Here is a 22,588-nt window from a genome sequence, read left to right as displayed (position 1 = left end):
GAGAACTTAATGTTGTGGCTTGGTGACGGTGTGGTCAGTATTTACAACAGTCAAAAGAAACCCAGAAAAAGTTCATGCTCCAGGGGGTTTGTGCTCTAAAAATAGAGGTACAGTTTGCATACATAATGGATGATCAGAAGATTTGCTGCTAAGCAATGTAGTTAGAATACTGATGCCTTTAATATAATTTTTCATCTAGTGGTTAAGAAATAGTGAGTTTGGTAGGAAATACTTCACTTTTATATTCTGTCACTGGCTTAAAAGGTAGTTTGTAAAGCACTTACCTCAGATAAGATTTGAGAAATATATTTTCTGGTAATTAAAGCAGTCATTGCACTTCTCCTATATCATACTTTTCCATTCTGGCGTTCTTTGGAATTGTACCCTGTTAGTGTTACTAATAATTCTGGCTCTGTACCTGTAGCACAGAAAACTAAAATGCCTTTTAAGCAACATAAATAATTTTGCATTTTATTTTGGTGTGTACATATAGTGCTTGGGGAAAAATAAAGGATGCTTGCAGTCTCAATGTTTCACTCTTGACATTCAGATTTTAATAGGAGCCTGTTATGTACCTGAGGAGTTATGTACAGAAGGCAGCAGTGAACAGCCTGTTCTGAACCAAGGCAGGTAGCACATGATTAGCAGATACAAGACCCTTGAGTCTGTGGGTTTGAGTACCCTCGGTCAGCTTGCTCTCCTGGCCACCCGTATGAGATGCAGTTGTGGAACATAATGAAGTAACACTGATGTTCCAGGTCGCCAGCAGCTATTTCAATACCTGTTTAGCACAGAGACTTTTAAAGTAATATTTACTGGATGATTTCCAAGAACAGCTGAGAATTTTTGCAGTAGGCATAACCAGTCTGGTACTGTGAAATTGAAAAGGGTATATGGAGATATTGGGCTCTGAGATTGTTTATTACTCTCTGGTTATAAAACTGAATTGGTAAGAAGAGAATTCAACCTGTCACAACTTGCTGCAGGGATATTTTCCATTTCGTTTTATGGCCCTTTGAGGATTTGATTTCTTATTACAATAATACAGTTAATTAGTTGCAATGTCTCCCTAAAACCAAGTCATGGTTACTGTTTTGCTTTACTGATCATTAAGCTGGTGCAGTGTAGCAGTGGAGGAAAAAAAGAGGATAAATGTGCCCTTTCTTTAAATTGTCCACACCTGTAGTTGACAGATACTGACATTAAGTAAGCTTTGAGATGACTGATAATAATGTTTACATGCTTGAAAAAGCATAACTCTCTGGAGCCAAGTGTTATGGCTGAAGATCTGTTGCTATGGTTTACTTTGAGGGTGATGTTTCATGGTATAGGTTTGCTGAAAGATGCTGAGGCTGGATTTTGTCCATCACTGCTTACCCACAGAGCAACACAGGTCTTGTCTTCCAGCAAAGGCTGCTGTTCATCTTCGATCTCAGAGATCCCAACCAATAAAACTTAAAGTGGTTTTAATAAATTAGCAAGTGCCTATCCATCAGTTTTGCCATGGCAACTGTTTGTAGCCCATGATGAATATGATAGTTTAAAGTAGCTGAACTGAGTGAAAGAAAAGGATATCCTACCTTGTGTCTAAGTTGGGGTACAACCTACAGGCTGACAATAAGCTGATTGAAAATATGGTGAGGAGCCTTGAATCAGATGCGGGCTTCCTTTCTCCTCTCTCTGGTTACCTGTAAAAAACTTCTTCCTTCTGGTTAGCCTTTGGGCAGCAGCATGGTTTTGAATTAGTGTAAACTTCTTATCCTACTGTACCTAATACAGTAAAAAGTAATAATCTAGGTAGTTTCAAATTGATTTGTGTTGATACTCTTAAAAAAATTATCAGTGCTTATGCACTGTTTCAGTGTAACTAAGAAAAATACCTGCCACATTGTTTAACACAATGCTCTCTCTCAAATCCATGTTTGCACTCTGTTTCCTGCAGGTGTTCCGCAAGGATCTCATTAGTGCCATGAAACTGCCAGACTCTCACCATGTCAACCCTGATGAGTATTACGTCTTTGCAGACACGTGGAAACAAGAATGGGAGAAAGGGGTTCAGGTTCCAGCCAGTCCAGAAACTATTCCGCAGCCTTCTCTCAGGTATTGCTGGTCAGCCATGGATCATGTCTACAAAATGGCAACTCAGAGAAGATGGTCTCTCAAAACTGAGTTGTCTAAGTGCAGTCAGATTTTCTCTGTTGGTGTGTTTAAATCTTCAGTGTAGCAGCCTTCAGACATGTTCTTAAACCACACAAGTGCCAATTTGGAAAGCATTTCTGTGGTGCTTCAGTCCAGATCTCATTCTGTCTGCACGCTGTTACAGTATCTACATTGTGAATGTAAAGAGATCTTTTTTGCTCAGTCACATGGTGCTATGGATTAAAAGCTGTTTTTTATTTCAGCACGGGGAGTTGAATAAATTAAAAATAAACCCATACTTCATGCATTTTACTTGAAGAGTTTCCCTACACTGCATGGTGATATAGAGCACTAGGCATGCAGTAATCACTGATACCTGATAAAATGATTCATTTGTTTATATAATCTAATTTTGGTTATTCTCAATGTTTTAACCTTTTCTACCTTCTCTCACCACAGTTGGCTATTAACATTATAGAAGTTCAGTGATCTCAGATTCTGAAGATAGATAAAGAATCTTCTGTTCTCTCACACTGTGTTTAGGCTAGGGAAACATAGCACTGTAGTCCTGCAGCCCTTCCTGGTGGAAACAAAGCATGTTTCAACAAAGAAAGGTTAATGCCAGCATGCTCTTCAAGATGAAGATAAATTAATTGTCTGGTGAAAGTGCTGTGTCAGCATAATTTAATTTCTACTGATGCTATTGTCACTACTAAGTTATTAAAAATAAGTATATTGCAGCTCATACCAGCAGTATTATATTAGAGGAAAATATTGGACCAGAAAAAAGAAAAGCTCACAAGGGAATTAGAGGAAAAAGTGAGCAGGGTAAAGGGGGATGAAGAATGGCAGAAGGACATTGTTTGTGCTGACATTGATAATCCACATTGTCCAGTTAGAATTATGTGGGATACAGCTTGACAGCTGCCTCCTCCTTTTTAGCTGCCTTGTTTTCTAGAGTTTTTATTTTTTCCTTGTCCTGTGGAGGGTGAGCTCCAGAAAGCATGTAGAGCTGCTCATGCATGGCACTGTTCCATTCTGTATCTCTCTGGCTTCCTTCCACATGTAGGGTTTTTTGCATTGAATTCAGAGAAAGATTGAACTTTATCTAGTTCAGATTATTCTTTCCATTCCAAAATCAAACCAATTAAATACAGAGTTTTATCTCTGAAAATACTTGAAAGAAACAACAGAAGGAACACAAATCTTTTTCTCTGTTGCTTCTTGGATGACTTTTCCCCTTTACATTTTTGCTTGGCATCATAATGTTTATTGCATAACAAAAGTAATGTATTTGTAATGTGGATAAGTTGTCATTTACAAAAAAAGGGTTGACTGAGTATCCCAAATGGAGAGCAAGGATTTTTCCCACACACACATAGACACCACAGTAGAATTACTACAGTAAGCTTTCATGAAAAAGCTGGTGTTTTGAAGACATCAGTTGGCAAGATTTCCTTATATCATTTAGGAAGAATATAGGACAAAGATTGTATTGGTTTTGTGCATAATACTTTCTGTAGTTTTCAGAAACAGTTGCTTTGTCGTAGCAGTAGCATTTGTTAAATTGAAGTCATATGGACAAGCTTACATTTTAAATAGGGTTCTGTATGTGTAGTAAACCTTGGAACATTTTGGGTGAAAAAATGACATTTTGAGAATCCTGTCTCCCTAGGCTGACTATACTTACTGGCTGGTTTAAAATCTGTGAAACCCCAGCTTTCTTTGCACTTACAGCAAATATTTTATGTCTTTCAAGGATGGGTCTTAAAAAGCTGTAAGTATTTTTATTTTTTTTTTCTTTTCACTCACAGGGTTGTAGCAGAAAAGGTAAAAGAAGTACTGTATACACGTCCCAGGAAATACATCCACTGTTCCAGCCAAGAGCCCACAGAGCCAGGTTACATCAACATTTTGGAGCTAGCAGAATCTATGTGTCGCTATGACTTGGATGACATGGACATCTTTTGGCTCCAGGAGCTAAATGAAGAGCTTACAGAAATGGGTAATTCCACAACATGTTCTCATTTTAAAAGCTATGCTTAATTTTTGCTGTTTAAGTTTTTTGCTGTTGACTAGTCTTTCTGTGTAAGGTCTCTGAAAGATGGCTGAATGAGAATTGAATGGAAATACAAAGAGAAACAGGAGCTAAAAAAGTAATTTCTTGATCTGTTAATGTTTTATCTTTTATCTGTTGTACCTAAAATTTTCTTGATGTCCAAAATGAGCCCCTGCCCCATGACTGAGCTCCAGTGCCAAAGGATGCATATAAGTAGAAGCAAGGACAAAAACTTCCCAGGCATACAGGAATGCTGTGAGCAAAAGCTGTTAGCTTTTCAAGGGGGCAGATCTCCTCCATCCATGGAGATTTTCAAGATGTGACTACATGCATCTCTTAAGCAGCAGCCTTTTTGGATTTCCTGTTGACTCTGCTTGAAGCCCCGGCAGAGGCTGAAGCCCTCTGTAGGACCCTTCCTACCTGAATGATTTGGTAATTCATTTAATTAGGTAATTCATTTAATTTGGTAATTCATTTAATTAGGCAATGAGAAAGTATTAGAGCATGGGAGAGAACACTTTAACTCTCCCTGTTTATTGTTTGTAACAAGAAATCACAATATTTTAACCTAAGTAACCTTAGTTAAAATATTAGCCTCTGCAATTAATGCTATGTCAGCATCCCAACATTTGAAGGCGTGAGTAAATCAAAAGCTGTGAACATTGTGATCATTTTTGAGCAAGGATATTGATGAGAAGCAATGTGGAGATGTCTTGTAGCTGTGAACATCATGGGGTTTCTAATGCAGTGCATGTCCTGAAGCTGCAAGCTGAGGGCCAATCTCATAGCAAATACTTACAAAGTGATCCCGCTTATGCTAAGTTTGATTAGTGGTGAGTACATATAGTGTGTGTAGTGTTCACATGAACAGATAGTATGGATTGCAACAGTATATTTATCTACTATTTTATTTAAAAAAAAAAAAACATCAGAAACATAAAACCATTTTTCATAATCATCATATTTTGATCATGTCATCACAATGGACTTAGAGGTACTGGGTGGTGCAACTTTCATTATAAGATATGAAGTATTCTTGATAAGTTTTGTTTCCTAGAGCATTAGTCTTCAGAAGAACACAGTGTGTGATTTTTGGATTTCATTAGTGTTTAGTAAAATTATGGAGATGCAGGAAGGGTTGTGTGAGAGCAGCCAGCAGTTACAGCAACTGCCGTCTTTTATGATGCAGTGCTTTCTTCCAGGTGCAGCCTTGTGGTTTGTGTAAAATTTTTACTCAAGTAGTAGTTCTGCTTGTATTTATAAAACAATGTTATAATTAGTCTGTGAGTGAAAAATCTTGTGTTTTTTATTTTATTTTTAGATGCCGTGTCTACTGCATTAGTTGCTAGAAGTTGTGTTTTTTCTCTTCCTGCATCTCTGACTCAGAGGCATCTGACTGTCCTCTAATTGCCCTTCCCTTTGTGTGTTGCAGGCTGTGGGCTCCTGGATGAGAACACGATGGAGAAGACAATTGAAGTGCTAGAGCGGCACTGCCATGAGAACATGAATCACGCCATCGAGACCGAAGAGGGGCTGGGCATCGAGTACGACGAGGACGTCATCTGCGACGTGTGCCGCTCCCCGGACAGCGAGGATGGCAATGACATGGTGTTCTGTGACAAGTGTAACATCTGTGTCCATCAGGTTCGTGCCTGCAGAAACGGTGACACTCTCCTGTGGTTTGTTTACCCAGGCAAATGTGGAATTTGAATGGATGTTAAATGCTAAGTGGAGGGCTTGGTGGTTTTCTACGTACAAAGGATGGTGCAATACTGAGGTGAAATTTTGGACTATAACAGTTACAGTAGATTAAGTGGCCTAGCAAAGTTAATAAGTGGACAGCTACAGTCTAGCAGGAATGCAAAGTATGTTTTTGGGACATGCAAGTATTTCCTCTGTGACTGTAAATAATTGTTCCCCCTATTACTAAATCTGCTTTTGAAGATAAACAGGACAGGAAATACTGGCTTGCCTGTTTAGGAGAAATCTAAAGATCATTTGTTTCAGAGTTTTTTTTTTCTTTTACTACTTATGTAGTCAGACATAGACTGTCCAAATTTAGCCATCTGGAACCATATGTAGGCACTTAATAGAGTGATCTTTTTCAGGAGCCATCAGCACCTGCAAAAACCATGGTCTCAGTCTGAATGGTGTTCATGTTTATAGTGTTTCAGATGTAGTCAACACTTTACACTGCCTGAGCTCAGCATAGTCAGGTAAAGGTATCCTTATAATCAGAAAAGGGGTATGAATCCTGTGGTTCTGTGCATCCTATTCTGGAAGGGAATTTTGCTACAAATTGAAAAGAGACCAAGAAAGTTCTTTTTTTTTTTTTTTTAATGCATTTTTGTACTGGCTGCAAGTAATATTTGGAAAACATATCTGTCTGAAAAAAGACCTGTCACCTCCCTGCTCACAGTGGGCTGGCTTCCAGCCTGGCTGCTTTCCTGACCTGAGTCCCCCTGTGAAGCAGCCTGTGAGCCTGAGCTGGCAGTAAGGTGGCAGTGACAGGAATATGGCTGGCAGCTGGGCTGCCTGCTTCAGTCCTTGCTTGTGCCTGTTAAGAAGTAATGATGGATTTGCAGTCAAGGTCTCATGGTTGTCTCCTGACTCCTGAGCTTGAGTTGATGGTCTGCTGTCTCCTTGCCCCTCACAGTTCCCTGTGCTGGATCTGCTTGAAACAAACTGGAGAGTGTGTCTGGGCTAGAGTGAATCCTAACTATAGCAACAACTTGTTTCATTTTTAATCTGGATCAACTTTGGTTCAACAAATAGCCTCAGGTCTGTTTGTCATCACAAGTTTGGAGGTGGAGGGGAGGAAGAGTGTGAGAAAATTCTTCCTTCGTGGTACCCCTGTTGTGCTGGCTCAGACATGTAGTGAAATTACTGTTTTAGTAGTCTAGGCATCCTTTGCTGATCAGTTAAAATTAGCAAATAGTTTCAGTCCATTTCCAACACCCTAGATATGATATTATATTTAATGCCACTTCTGCTATAGTAACAGAAAGAATTCAGGTGGGTATATGCCACAGAGGAGGAAAAGAACACTTGTAAAATTTGGATTGCAGCTCCCCCTGTTGGGCTTTTACAGGAGTTGTAACATCAAAAAAAAACCACTTAGGTTAGTCAGTCTCGCTGCATTTAATTCAGGGAAGTCCCCCTCCCTACAAGCTTGACATAAATGTGCAGTGTTTTATGATATTGTTTAATATTAAATACTGAAATCTTACAAGCAAAAGTTTAGGAAGGCAAGTATGGGAATTTTATACTAGATTTAATCTGAAAGAATGGTTGCAACTACTGATCCTGTTGAGTCTTTTAATGTTATCATTACTAGAGATAGTGTTAGAAATTATGAGATTTCCTGTGATATCCACCCTTTTGATAAAACTTTTATTTGGAGTGGTTGAGTGAAATTAGGCCTTGGTGGCAGCCAGTGATTTCAGATAACTCAGCTCCATGGAGGTAGGAGGGTTGTGTATGTACATCAGGATCCACCATTGGCTCCATTAAGAACCACGAGGAGTTTGAATTGGAAACTAAACTATTTTCCTTTTTTATTTTAATTCTCAAACCTAGCAAAACTTAAGAAATTTTTAATTTTCCATGTGGTTAAGTGCAGTACTTGGGAAATAACTCTAAAACCCAGCATCTTATACTTCCAGTGTATGCAGTAATTTTTGTTGCAATATTATATAAATATTTCAAGAAAAAAAGTTCACAGAACTGTAAACACAAACATTGCAGGAAACGCAGTGCTCATATCCCTATCCCTAAATAGAATTATATTAGAGTATTACATTTTTAGCAGAAGGAAGTGGTAATTTTAGAAAGTATTAGGTACAGAAGCTAATTTAAAGGAATATCCATGTTGTTTACTTCAGAAGTAAAGTGTTTAAAAGTAAGTGTTTAAAAAGTAAGTGCTTAAAAGTCACTAAAGTCAAAGGTAAAGGTTTGTAACACCAGTGCTGTTGTGCAGTCCCAGTGGATATGTTTTATAAACAGATGTAAAAACTTGCTTTTGAGGCTGTTTCTCTCTTGGATTAATTGACTCATTTTAAGGTAAAGAAATCACAGATTAAGTGAAGGCTGGTAGTGCCTTTACTTTTTGAAAGCTTTGCTCTGTGTGAATATGAATGCTTGTGTGTGAAATAATTTCAGCACAATGATTCCAATATCTGTTTTTCTCCAAGGCTTGCTATGGAATCTTAAAAGTACCTGAAGGGAGCTGGCTGTGTCGTACCTGTGTCCTGGGAATACATCCTCAGTGCCTGCTCTGTCCTAAAAGAGGAGGTGCCATGAAAGCTACCAGGACAGGGACCAAGTGGGCACATGTGAGCTGTGCTCTTTGGATTCCAGAGGTAAAACCCTAAGTTCTCTCCTGTCTTCCTCTTCCATCCTCTGCCCTCTTGCATTCTCATGATTTAAGGTCTTTGGCATAATACTGGGCTTTATTTTGATAGGGCTGCTCAGTCTGTGAAGTGTGGGAAAGAGTCCAGATTATGTTCTACTAATGAGTCACTTTGTCACCTGCATTTACTCAGCAATCACTTCTTGGTGTCATTATGGTATCTGTGACCTGCTAGAAAGTGCAACTTATATAAGCTGTATCTTCAACTGCAGCTTCACTGTCTCATATTTTTTTGTGAATTTGTGTGCTTGGATACATGTGTAATTTGCATGAGTACCTCCACTTTTTTCAGAGTTATGTTTGTTTGCTTAAAGGTCGCCTGCACTGCATTATTTGTATAGGATGTATGCTGCAGTTTGTATTTAAAGTTTCTTTGAATTAGAATTTTTCTGAATGGTAGGGAGATGAGGATTTTTATCTCCATGTTATATACACTTTATAAATAAAAGCTTTTTTGATATATCTGTGCATAACATATATGGAGAGTTTCATAATGAAGTTTTACGCTTCTTCCTCCATTTTGAATCAACTTTAGCATCACAGTGTAGTTCTGTAAAACAGAAAGTTCACTTAGGTATAGATGGAGTTTGTGTTTAATTTTGCACTTGGGATATTTATGTTTGATTTCTGGTAAGATTCACAAATCTATTATGGTGGGTGGTTTAATGTGAGACAGTAGCCAGATCTGTCAGCACCATAAAATCAAGCATACAGTATTTTCTGTGCAGACAGGTCTGATGTGTGCACAACTTTGAGGAAGATGTTAAGATTTTGGTTTGGTTTATTTTGACTTAGCAACTGGATATAGTGTGTAATTCTTAGTTGTCTCAGGCACATATATCTGCTTCTTAAGGAGATGGTCTTTGCAGCTGCACTTGTCCTTTCAGGCCTATTTGTAGTTTCTGTCATTGCTTTCACTTTCAAGGAGTAAGCAGTTGAGAAAAAAACCAAAAATATTTATTTTTTTTAAAAATCAATTTTCCTCTTGTGCTTATGAAGTGTCTTGCCTGGAAGCTCTCCTGGCTCTGAGCTGACTGTTTTTTCTAAGAGGTCCATTCTGCATGTGGTTGCCTTGCTGTTCTCATCTGCAGAAAAGGAACAGTGAGGTTTGGGAAGGTGGTGATGGCTGAGCAGGAAGCACACCCTGGCTTTTTGCCTGCCCAGGCTCTGCTCCTCTGGCTGAGGAAGTGAAGCTACTGGGGGACACCCAGGGTGGGAGAGCTTGAATCCAGCTGTTTCCACAGCCCATTCAGTGATTCCAGGTTTTGGACGCCTCCTCTCTGCACCAATGCCAAGTGTGTCAGGCATTGTGAAGAGGTGGTACATGTCTCTAGGCATGGGAAATGCCTCTTGGATCCATTCTCTTGGGCTTGTGTGTAGGTGAATACACATTCTCCCCTAAAGCATCCATCCCTGGGTCTTCAAACTCTTTCTTGCCCCCTGCAGCACATAAGGCCCCTCCAAACAGGAGCTGAGATACCATTTTAGTAGAGATTTAGTAGAGATTTACAAAGAGTTTTCCTGGCTTCTCTGCTAACTGAATTGCTTTACCTGTGACTACACACAAGCCCAGTAGCTCAGTTCCTGTTTGGAGGGGCCTTATGTGCTGCAGGGGGCAAGAAAGAGTTTGAAGACCCAGGCATGGATGCTTTAGGGGAGAGTGTGCATTCTCATGTATCTATTATTTTTTTCTTCCAAGGTATTAGCATGCTGGAACTCCCTTTAAGAAACATTAAGTATAAGTCACTGTTATTTCCTCTTGAGGCCCTAACAAAGTGAATCAAGGCAGAAAGCAGGGAGGAAGGGGCTCTGAACATTTGTGTCTTGTGGCAAAAGGTTCAGAGAGGCTCCATGAGTCACCAAGTGTAGTCTAGCATTGTTGCAGTCAATTGTGCCAGGTATTCTCCTGCATTAATTCATTCAGCACTGTCTTAAAATCTTTCTTCTTCCCTGCCTTCCTTGGGAGTTAATGCTGTTTAAAGGCTTTCTTTTCACTCCCTTGACTGATTGGGACAATTGAATGTTTTTACTTTCCAAAGAGTACTCATGGGTTTATATCCTCTTTTTCTTCTGTCTTTACTTTCCTTTAGTGTAAATATGTGGTCTATTTCATGTTTTTTTAAAAGGTGTTCTTCTAAATAAAAAAAAATCAAAAAAGGAAACATTGATACCAGAAAACCTGTATTGAGTGTTTTGAAATTCAAGGTGTTTCTCTGCCTTAGATAACCTATTATAGATATGTCCTCTGCCAGTCAGTGTGGTGTTAGCTGAAGCAGAAAGTGATAACACCTCCCTGGCTGTAGAGCAAAGATAAAATTTACTGTCCTGAGCAGCTGTTGTGAGTGGCTGTGCTCAAGCCACTGGGCTGCCCTTCCCAACCACTGATCCTTGTGTACTGGAGCAGCTGCTGGTGGCACAGTTAGCAGGGAAGCAGAGGACAGCAGGGTGATTGATCATGTGCATAACGTGATAATAGGCTTCAACAACCCACTGTCTTCACTCTCTCCCACTCCTAGAACTTCTTCAGAGTATAGCAGTCAAGATGTAACCTGATGCAAAGTGAAGAAATGGAGAAAATGACTACATGTTATGGCAGATGGATCATTTCTGCCTTGGAATGGGAGTTCTTGGGGGATGAAAAGGTTGGCTTCTGCTCTCTGGATCCCTTGTGAGCAGCAAAGTTCAAATGGACTTTGCCTTGCCTCCTCTCTGCAGAAACATGCAGGTGGCACAAGGCCAGTGTAAATAAATTGCACCTGACTCTGTAAGTGCCTCTTTGTGCTTTTACAAAGTGGGGTAATATCAACAGTCAGCATTACAAGCTGAATGAACAGTATTTCCAATATAAATGCTTCCTGACCTTATGAGTCTCCTCTGGGGAAGGAGCAGGGAGAATATTTAAGGGGGCAGAAAGGGGCAGGGAAAAGGTCTGTGTCAATTCCCACCTCTTGCTGGGAAGCCCAGTGGAAAGCTGATATTACTCAGTCTCCAGAAAAAAGTCATTGTAGGTTCTGGTTTCTTTTTGAAAAGAATATAGACAGCCTGGCACATTCATGAAATCCCTTGATTCTTAAGGGAAGTCTTGTCTCTCAGTGTAGTGGTAACAATCAATCTTTGTACAATATTGTTTCAGAAATACCTGTGCAACTTGTTCTAAGCATGGTCAAGTCAGGTTCATGAAACTTTCTTTCATTTTGGAAGCAAAAAAGCTACATTTGATGATACTGAAGAGCACTGACCATGATTTTGTTGAGCTACTTAGGCATGCCAGGGACAGTCTTGTCACTTTTCCACCAATTTAAGGAAGGCCACAAGAGGTTAAATTGTTAGCCACGTCTGTCTCATGAGTACATCACGTATTGCCTGACTGTTCTTCTTTAAAACCTGAACCTTCTGAAGCATCTCAGTGTCTTCCTAATGAGGACTTTGGGAAATGCCATGCACTCAATATGTTCCAGAAGATGTGGGCTTGCACTTGGCAGATCAGAGAGGGAAGTACTGTAACAAGCACTATCTTATTTGAGTCCATTTATGTCATTAATTCATGAACTATTGGTCATCTTTTTTTTTTTCTAATGTGGAAATGATGAACTGAGTAATCTCTTGCAAAGCTGTTCTTTCCACCTACTTAAATGATCCTTTAAGCAATGCATGATAAGGAGAGAGTAGCAAAAATATTCTGAGCATAGCAACTGTGACTTAGCACTGCTATCTTTGGCTAAGTCTACTTCACTGAGGAGGTCTGCTGAAGGAAAGCTTTTCGTCCATAGGGATTAAACAGGTTTTAAAATGAATATGTGCATCAAATGATTGATGATGTACCTCCAAAGGGAAGCTAAAAAATTCAGCTTTGTCTACCAGCTCTTGTAAAGTTGCCAGTTTAATTATCACATGTTAAACTAATTCATCCAACCCAGATTTTCCTGGGTGTCTCTTACTGTAGATTTAATCTATGGAAATTACTATAATGTAGTAATTTTCTAGAAAAACAAAATAATTGTTGTTCAAATGTCACCCTTAACTGCTTTTTTTAGCCATCAGCTTTCTTCTGGCCTCACTGTGCCACAGAGCATGACCTAGGAACCTCCTTTCTTTGAATTCTTAGGCTTGACCCCTTTGAGAAGAAGCCCATATTCCCACCACAGGAAATACAGGTCTGCTCTATTCAGATGAATTGCTTTTAGAAACTGTACTGTATCAGCATTGTGGTTTTGGTTCAGCCAGGTAGCCCTGCAAGGCACACAACTGCTGAATTCAAAAAGTGTTGGAGAAGTATCAAAATCCAAGCTTTTGGAGACTGATGTTTTTGGGACAGTTATCCCACTGAAATATTCTGCCATGTGCCATTCTCATATTGGCCCAGTTCTGCATGTTAGTCATTCAGAGCTGGCCAAGTTTTTGTTTCTGTGCTTGGATAAATCCTGTCAGGATGGGCTTAGGGATGTCTACAGATATAGATTTATCTGTTTTGGTTTCTAAGTCATCATGAGATGAGGAGAGTCCTCATTTCCCTGTATAGACAACAGAAAACTGAGAAACTTCTATCACAATGGATATGAGGAAGTTAATATAACAAAGAATAGGAAGAACTATTCTGTCTATATATGGGTGGGGTTTTTTCTTTTCTTTTAGTAATATCTATAATCTGGTCTACCAGAGACAAATTGATCGTTGAGACTAAGTCTGTGAAAACTAGCACAAGATGATATATCCTGCTTTGTAATAAGAGAAGTTTGTTGGGTTTTTTTCCTCAAATTATGTTTGATACAGTCCATAGTTAGGAAAATGTATTAGGATTATCTCTTGCAGTGGGAGTGCTCAGTGGAGAGGCAGAGCTGGGAAGCAAGGCTTTTCCTGGCTGCTGACTGATAGATCTGGTTCTGTCCCAAATATTGAGTTGACAGAAGTAGATACCGTAGCAGATCTAGGGATTTTATAGAAGGAACTTTTCAGGAAAGCGTTCCTGTTTTGTTCTGAGGGGCTTGTATTTTGGCATTTTTTTAAAGTTAGACCTGTAAAAGCAGCACAGAGGGGAAAAAAACCCCAAAAACAAAACCACAAGGGAATGGAAATAAACTTAGAGTGACACTTGCTGCAGTCTCTCAACTGGTGGTGGTTTAGGAACGTATTCCCCAATTTAGTGTTCCCACTGAAGCACTTCAAACCATGCTCCACTCCCCCCTCCCTTGCACCAGGCTGGAGAGGGGATTTGAAGGCACAAATGGTAAGGATCATGCATCAAGGAAAGAAGAATTTACTGGAAGCAGCAAGTGAAATAAGAAAAACAAAGAAGAATGGACTGTAAGAGCTACAATATCAGTAACAGAGCCAGCACTACCCGACCACTGGCTTCACACCACACTTACCTGACCAGAAGAGAGCCCTTCCCCCCACTCTCAGAAAATGATGTGAGCTGGTGTAGAATAACCTCTGGGTCCTAGCCATGCTTCCTCTTGGCTACTGCAAAAATTAACCCTGTCCTGGCTGGAATCAGGACATTGGTTCATAACAAGGGCATGCTGTAGATGCCTCAGATGTTTTGAATGATTGCAGCTTTCAGTCACCAGGTTAAACTGATAGTATTCCACACTGCTGTCTGCATGTGGGATCTTTTGGGGTCCCTTTCTGAGAAGTATGAGTACATGGACATCTTGCTGGAAGAGAAATGAATGGATGGCTTTCTTCTTCTGATATAAATGGAGAGATTGGGTTGGGTTTTTTTCTCTTTGATAACTGGTTTCTGCGCTGCTTTTTTTCTTTACAGGTTAGTATTGCTTGCCCAGAAAGGATGGAGCCAATCACAAAGGTGTCTCACATTCCACCAAGTCGATGGGCTCTAGTGTGTAGTTTATGCAAACTGAAAACTGGTGCTTGCATTCAGGTATGTCCTTGTCCCATAGTGACTCTGCAGGGATGAATTTGTCAGAAGGGCAATTTTGGTTTTGCATTTTGTTCTTCCTGTGTTCAGAGATGCTTTACAATGGAGATGACTGTTGGATAGATGTCTGCTTCTTCATAGCCATTTGCTATCAAATTAGTTGACTAGACAGAAGAATTAGTCAGGTTTGCCATCTTTTGAATAAGGCTGAGGTGTTTAAGAGCCACTATTATGTTTATCAAAGATTAACAGAACACTTCTACTGAACACTCTGTAAACAAGAAAATACTATATTTGGTAATACCAACTTCAAAGGGATCAATATTTTTAAGAACATGTAGGAAATTGGTTTTGGTAGGGATGGATTTTCATGTGGTTGAGGTAGTTATGTCCTTTTTTTTCTAGTTTGCTGCTACTGTTAGTAATTGAGTAATTAGTAATTGAGGCTTTTTGTTTTGTTTTGTCTGCAGTGCTCCGTGAAAAGCTGCATCACTGCCTTTCATGTCACCTGTGCCTTTGAGCATAGCTTGGAGATGAAGACTATCCTGGATGATGGGGATGAAGTCAAGTTCAAGTCGTACTGTCTAAAGCACAGCAAGAACAAACAGAATTCGCTGCCTGATGTTGAGGAGCACCCCAAGAGCGTGCCAGAGCAGAAGCAAACAGAGAGTGAGAAAACAAGCCTGCGAGCCCAAAAGCTCCGAGAGCTGGAAGAAGAGTTTTACTCACTAGTAAAAGTGGAGGACGTTGCAGCAGAGCTGGGCCTTCCTAAACTTGCTGTAGACTTTATCTACAATTACTGGAAATTAAAGCGAAAAAGTAACTTTAACAAACCATTGTTTCCTCCCAAGGAGGATGAAGAAAATGGCTTGGTGCAGCCAAAAGAAGATAGCATTCATACTCGCATGAGGATGTTCATGCATTTAAGGCAGGACCTAGAGAGGGTAAGAATTAACTTGTAAAGTTTTGAAAGACTATTTGCAGTTGAGCAAGGTCTTTCTTTGTGGATGAAAGAAATGGGGAATTCAAAGGGAGATGATTTTGAAAATAATAATTTAAAAAATAAAAACGTAGGGACTTCAACTCCATTTTTTACATGCTGCACTGCCTGCTGCAGAGACTTTCAGGAGCTGCCTCTCTCAGTCCAATTAAAGATCCAAGGTGAAACCAGTGCTTCCTGACTTGCTTAAAGGTTATTCCTTTATGTGTTTAAAGATGCATATTTCTATGCACAATGGACATACTTGGTAATTGACTCTATGACTTCAGCTTCAGTTGAGTAAATGTTTAAAAAAATGAAGACATTTATTTGGCCCACTGTAGTAATAGTTAGTGATACAGATAAAATTAGAAAAAAATGTTACTTTTATTAAACCGAAAAGAAGAGTAAGGCTTGTTACCACTTGGAGGCTGCCTGTTAGGTTGGCCTGTTGGGTAGGGGTTACCTGCAGTTTCCAAGTGCTTAGAAATAGGTAGTGAATGTAAAAAAGGTAATAAAATAAAATAGATGTGATGAGGAGAGGGGAAGTAAAAGCAGAAGAGAGGTAATAGTGTGGTGAGAAAAGGGGAAAAGATATTGTGGAGAGAACAACATGAACATACAGGAATATTGTTGGAGCCAAGATTTGCACTTGTCAGTGTAACTGTTGTCTTTAATCTATCATAATCAATCTCAGATCTTTTCCAGGACTGCTTTAGATATGGAAGCATGCTTTAAGAAAAAAATATAAACCCCATAATATGGAGGATTGGTATTTGGGGGTGGTTTTTTTTTTATTTTTCAAGAGACCATGTCAAGTTTTTGTTTGATAAATGTTTGGTTTGCATCAAATATTGTTGAAATGGATGTACTTATTCTGAGTGGAGGGGATTCATAATTTGAAATGCCTGTTTCCAAGTTTCTGAACTTCTTGTGCCACAACATTTTCTATTCTATCTTGGGATAAATATAAATTTGGGAATCTTGGAATTTAGTTTCTAGGTAAAGGAATTCCAGTTCTGGACTGATGGAAGTGAGTGCTAGGGAAAGTTTATTTGGCAGATACCTTTCATCCAGCCCCTATGCTCTTTCTGTGTTTTGAAAGCACTTTTAGGTGTTTATCAAGAACTTACAGTGTCTCTTCTAACTCTTTCACCTTAGGTGGAAATGTTGCTATTAGCTCAAACAAGTAGAATTATGTGGAACTGAATCAGAATTGTTTGGGTTGGAAGGGACCTTAAAGAGCCTCTAGTTCCAACACACTTGCCATGGACAGGGACACCTTCCATGAGACCAGGTTGCTCAAAGCCCCAACCACACTTCAGGGATGGGGCCTCCACAATTTCTCTGGGCAACCTGTTGCAGTGTCTCACTGTGAACAATGTCTTCCTTACACCCAGTGTAAACTCACCCTCCTTCAGTTCAAAAACATTGCCTTCTTTTCTGTCTCTAAAGGCTCTGGTCTCTCTGTCTTTTTTACAATCCCTTTTCATATAAGGAAAAACTGCAATGAGGTCTCTCCAGAGCCTTCTCTTTTCCAGGCTGAACATATTTTTAATTTTTAACTATTTTTTTAATAGTTAGCTACATTCAGTAATATTCACAAGAACTTTACCAAGGGATTTTGCAAGTAATGTTGTTGATACAATTTGTACACTATGTTTGCATTTATTTTCTTTCTGCCTTTTAAGTCTCCTGTTATTCCTCCATAGGTAAGAAATCTCTGCTACATGGTAAGCAGGAGAGAGAAACTGAAGTTGTCCCACAGTAAAGTACATGAGCAGGTCTTCAACTTGCAAGTCCAACTCATTAATCAGGAAATTGCTGCAGGTAATCATATAAATGCAAAATATTTATAAATCCTGCCTGTATTTAAACTAAAGCAGTGTATTCTCTTTATGTTCCTGGTTAGTGCTTTTAACATGTAAAAATGCCTTTAAGAATTTTCTTCAAGTACATAGTCAATCAAACTAGCAACACAGAACTCCATAATTGCTTAAAGTATTTACTTGAATATTTCTTTATTTTATGGCTGTTTCTGGTGTATGCCTGTTGCTTATCACTGTGGCATCCAGATAGCAGAAATGAGCTGCTGGTGATCTCTAGGTTTTTGCACTGTTGGGCTGCTGGTGTGTGGCACTGGTTCCCCACAGCAAGCTCCACCCTGCTGGTTGCTTCTCCAGCTGAGAAGGCTTTTTTTGCTGGCTGTCACCAGTTGGTTCCTTCAGGCAAGAGAAAGAGTGACTGATGGGAATTGCTGCTATTCTCATGTGCCTTGTGCACGTCATGAGCAGCGCAGATTTCTTAGCTTGCCATCTGCATTTGCTCTCCTTCCTGCCAAAAGAGTTTAAGTACTCTGGGTATTAATAGGGACTAGTAACTCTTTGGGAATGCTGAGGTGCCAAACCCCACTTTGCCCTTAGCATTTACAGCAACTTATTTTAAAATAAGGAACACAGCATTTGGAAAGAGGAAAAGCATATGCATTCCAGTGTAGTTACTGGGATTTTTTTTTAATAGGAAAGGCAGCTTTTTTTTGTGTGAAATTAAGATCTCTCTGGTCTTTCAAGATACATACTTCACTGGCTTAGGGTGAAATCTTCCTGCTTTTTTTCTCTGTCTCTGAAACATGGATAGGTTTCATTAGTACTGATAAGGGGGTTTTTTTTAACTAGATCAGACTAGTACTTCATGGAAGCAGTGGCACTCTGAAGCTCCTTGCTTTTGTGTAAATGCATTTTATTAGAAATGCCTACTAAGTTTATTTAATATCTTTACAAGTACAAGTGTTTTTTTAATACTTACTATAATAGCTTAATACTTGCAGTGGATGCTGTAAGCATGTATTACCACAAACAACTCGTATGTTGAGGTAAAAAGACTTTTAAAGCTTAGAGAATTTTATAATACAAAGCAGAGAGTTGAACTAAGTCCAAATTGAAACTCAGTTTGAAGCATTGTTTTTTCTTCATCCAAAACTGAATATGAACCTTTTTTACAGCTTTGTTGGAACGACTTCAGTCATATCTCAAAACTGGTTCAATTCACTGGCTTAGAGCCCCGTAAAAAGGGCACATTGTTGTTTTTAATGGAATATTTAAATGCTTACCTAAATTCCAAAGCGGTGGATAATTTGGAACAGTTTGGTTATCCCAACTTCTCCTTTGTGTCCTAAAATAATTTCACGCTAATTATTTGCAAATGCTTACTGTTGCATGAGCATATAATGGACGATAAACTTGTTACGGATGGCAAAAGAAATTACGCTTTTTAAAAAAGCCTTTTTTCTTTTTCTTCTGCTTCCTCACCTCTTTCTCCTGTAGGCCATACCCTGACAAGTGCACTAGAGAACACACTGTTCTACCCACCTCCCAGGATCACCCTGAAGTTAAAAATGCCCAAATCAGCATTGGGAGACTGCAAAAATAACTCGCTGAAGCCTGGCAACAGACCGCTTTCTCCTGACAACAACAGCACTGTTTACAGCAAACGGAGTGTGCCAATGTCAAAGGAATCGTTTGAAATTAAAGCAAAATCTTATGCCAGGTATCAGCACGACAGCAGAAGTAATGGGCTGCTGGCAGGGATCGGCAAGCCGCGGGGCGAGGTGAAGGATTGTGGCCCCACGCAGCTGATGGAGTTTCACCGGGGCCAGCCTTCCGGGAAGCCTTTAGCGTTCCAGGCTGCTCTGCATGGACAGTCTTCCATCGGGAACGGGCGGCTGCAGCAGGAGAACTCAAGGCTGGTGTCCAAATCCAATGGTCTGATGGGCAGGGCTGGAGATGTGAGCCAGAGAGACAGCTCCAGCCAGACGTCCTACGAACAGGAGTCCGTGCTCACGGCTCACTTGGCCAGCCAGAGTGGATTCCGCAAATCCACCATAGAACATTTCAGCCGGTCCTTTAAAGAGGCTACCAACAGTCTGGTGAGGACCACGGAAGATCTCCGGTGCTGTGAAAAGCCAACGAGAAGACTTGCAACAAAAGATCGCTTGTGGAGCAAGCAGACACTTGAAGGTGCTCCATACCAGGACAACGATGGGTACTGTCCTGACTTAGAGCTGAGTGACTCTGAAGCAGAAAGTGATGAAAACAAAGAACAAGTGAGGTTAAGACGAAGTAGCTCAGAGCGAGAAAGCCCAAGTAAGGACTTTGGAAGAGACTGTCACAATAGAAACAAAAAGAATATGATATCTCACAGTTCGGTACAAAGGTGATTAGAAGCCCCCACGGGGTAATTCAGCCTTTATGTATTCCAGTGTACCAGTGCAAAGCTCAGCATCAGAAGGTTCCAGAAAATAGTCTAGGACCTATTTAGGAAGAGCTGCAGTAGGGGATGGGGGTGAAAGAGAAATCAGAGTAGTTTTGTTCAACTGTGAATTGGTTTGCAGTCTTTGCAGGGTTAGCTCAGTTATCCACAAAGTTGTGGAAATTGTGTGTTTGTCAGAGGGTAACATCTGGGAGAGCACAAAGCAGTTAATTGTGCAAAAATTCAGGAAACTGCTTCTCCCTTGCCAGCTTAAGTGCAAGGCACTGTGTTCGTGTGGAGGCAGTCTGGTGGTGGTGGACAGGTTTAGAAGAAGGCCTTGCATTGCTCTAAGGTGTTGCAAGAGACTGCAAACGGAGACACTGAAAGTGCGTTGTTATGGCACCTGCAGTGTGGCTTTGATCCAGCAATGCACTTGCGGATGTGTTGGGAAGTGAAGCACGTGGATAGCCCTGCTGGTTTCCCCCGGGAACGTTTGTGCTCAGCTGTCCGAGCACATGCTGGTGTGCTCTGCTGGATCAGGCCCAAAGTGACTACTAAGTGCTGGTCCCCTTCTGCAGGAGGCTTGCAACTGCAGTGCCGTTTGCAGGCTCCCTGCAGAGGGCGGAAGCAGGCGTCCTGGCCCTCGCTGCCAAACTCGCTGACCTCTAGACGTGCCCCCCATTCCCTGCTTTTGCTGAAGATTGTGTTTCTCTTCACAATAATTCGCTTATTTTGTAAATATACAACTTCTAGTACTTCAGTTTTTTTAATCTCTGTACATAGATGCTTGTTGTGGGATGCACTTGTAAATATTTTACCCAGCTAACAAGTACAGATGGCTAATTTTGTGGATAGTGTTTACAAAAGTAGATGTACTACTTCAAAGAAAAATGCTATTTGACACTTACATTTAGGCAATCACCGGTGATGCCAGGTTCCTCTTGAAACTGAGATTTCATATCCGGAGGTGTTTTTACCTGGTATTTTTAAAGTCAGCTGAATTAGAAATAATTTTAGCTGAATTTTTTTTTTCAGGTGCAAATTTTCAACCCTAGTTGCCTGAACACAGGCATAGGAGTCTTCTGGCATCTAGGTCTGTAAAATTTTAGCCAGTCATCATTTAGAGTATGATGGTTTAATTAAAGATGGGGTTTTTTTTTATTCCTGAAAATCTACTATTTTTATTGTGCTGCTTTTCAACCTCTGGATCAGTTGCTGTTTCCCAGTCTAACACATTTTTTGTATGTCCTTTAAAATCAGTGGTTATTAAATAGTGATTAAATTTCAGCCAGTACTGACTGAGGAGTCAAGAGGGGAAGGGAATGAATCCCTTTCTGTTTGTTTCAAAGACAGGGGATTTCTGTTTGAATGCAAACTAACTTGTTTTACAGATGGTGTTGTGTTGATCAACAAAGCTACTGCACTATTTTTGTCTGAAATGCTGTACATTTCATAAACACATCCTCTGTCCCCACATCACTGGCTGAAACAACCCACAGGTTATGTAGGGCACGTTGTACAGCTCTGTTGAGGATTCAGTTTTGTCTACAAACAAAAAGGTGTTCCCTCACAGTGTGAAAATGACTATGCAGAATCTGAACAGCAGCTCGGTTTAGCTTCATAGTTTTAATTTATTGCTTTTAGGTTGGGAAATGGCAATGACATTTTCAGATTTGTTTTAAACTAACTTTGAAATCTCCCTAGTTGCAATAGAACTAGCAGGTCAGGGGCTGGAGGACTCTTCAGAAGTGAAATAATTTTTAAAAAAGTATACTTGGCCAATCTGCTCTGTTTGCTTCATGCATCTTAATTTTTTTTTTTAATTTTTTTTTTTTTTTTTTACTTCTTGATTTTATGTATATTTGTGTAATTGATCTTTCTAGAGCTGTATCTTCAAAATTATTTCTTTTGGTGTAAATATGCAGTAGCAATTTAGGTTTCCACATATTTTATTTTTATGGGAAATGCTTTGTGTTCTAAGCCATGGGTCATTCAGAATAAGTAAACAAATGTCTGTTCATTTGTATTCTGGTTCTGATTCTCTTAGTTCTCCTTCAATATTTATTAGTAATCCTCTCTCACTGGCCATGAAATTTTATGAAGCTTTTATTGGGAACACTTATCTGGGAGGTCAGCAAAGTGTTCATGTTATTTTGTGGCTGGAAGCATATGACAGAAGAGAGGGAAAATGGTGCTTCAGCAAAACTCAGCGTTTCTGCTCTTCTGGGGTTATCAATTCAGTTGTTTCCAGTCTGGGCAATGGTTTTGCTAATTTTTACATGATTTTAATAGACATATGAAGGAGCCCTTGGTTATGTAGTTCTCAAGTATTGTCCCCAAAGTGCATTTGCTAGTTTTTATTGTGCGTTCGGTGGCTAACTGTTTGAAGTATTACCTCTTAACCTTATTTGTCAATTTTTTGTTGTGTTTTTGCATTTTGTTTTATATATATAAATATATATATATTCAATTTTCCAAGATGGACTCGGTCTTTTTCAGATGTCCCCTTTTTACAAGTACTTTTTCATTAAATTATGAAACTGCTAACAATATTTTCATTTGTTGTGATTTATTCAGGGCTTTACCCTCTGTGTCTGGCAGGTTGTAAAACTCATCAGTACTGTGTCCATCAGGAGTAAATTATTTCTGCCGATTTGGCAATACTTTAACAAGTTAAGTATCCAGGAAAACCCTTCCCCTTCAGCCTCCCAAAAAAGAGTCGCTGAGCACTAATTTGCTCTGTATAGGAAATAGTGCAAGCCTGGCTTTTGTTTCTGCCTAGCTGAGCAAATGTAACAGACCATGTGCTGCCCTGGCCTCCCTTTTCAATGTATTTGCTTATGCTGTGGTATGGCTGGTTGTCCCTGGTCGGAC

The 22,588-nt window shown here is 39.8% G+C and overlaps 1 protein-coding gene across 5 annotated transcripts in view; it reads left to right on the top strand.

Annotated features, from left to right (window-relative positions):
- The window catches only part of JADE3 (jade family PHD finger 3), a 63,709-nt gene extending 41,443 nt beyond the window's left edge, over positions 1 to 22,266 (top strand). For all 5 annotated transcript variants that reach the window (XM_063149706.1, XM_063149709.1, XM_063149708.1 and 2 more), the window contains 8 exons: positions 1,943 to 2,100; positions 3,954 to 4,144; positions 5,631 to 5,842; positions 8,392 to 8,559; positions 14,374 to 14,490; positions 14,958 to 15,431; positions 17,179 to 17,296; positions 18,790 to 22,266. In XM_063149706.1, the coding sequence (XP_063005776.1) occupies positions 1,943 to 2,100; positions 3,954 to 4,144; positions 5,631 to 5,842; positions 8,392 to 8,559; positions 14,374 to 14,490; positions 14,958 to 15,431; positions 17,179 to 17,296; positions 18,790 to 19,682 (2,331 nt within the window). In that variant the 3' untranslated portion in view covers positions 19,683 to 22,266. The remainder of the gene's footprint in view (positions 1 to 1,942; positions 2,101 to 3,953; positions 4,145 to 5,630; positions 5,843 to 8,391; positions 8,560 to 14,373; positions 14,491 to 14,957; positions 15,432 to 17,178; positions 17,297 to 18,789) is intronic.
- The last annotated feature ends 322 nt before the right edge of the window (positions 22,267 to 22,588 follow it).

This window comes from Melospiza melodia, chromosome 2 (assembly GCF_035770615.1).
Source record: "Melospiza melodia melodia isolate bMelMel2 chromosome 2, bMelMel2.pri, whole genome shotgun sequence".
NCBI classification, from domain to species: domain Eukaryota; kingdom Metazoa; phylum Chordata; class Aves; order Passeriformes; family Passerellidae; genus Melospiza; species Melospiza melodia.
The sequence above is the reverse complement of the archived record's forward strand: the minus strand, read 5'-3'. Positions and strand labels throughout refer to the sequence as shown.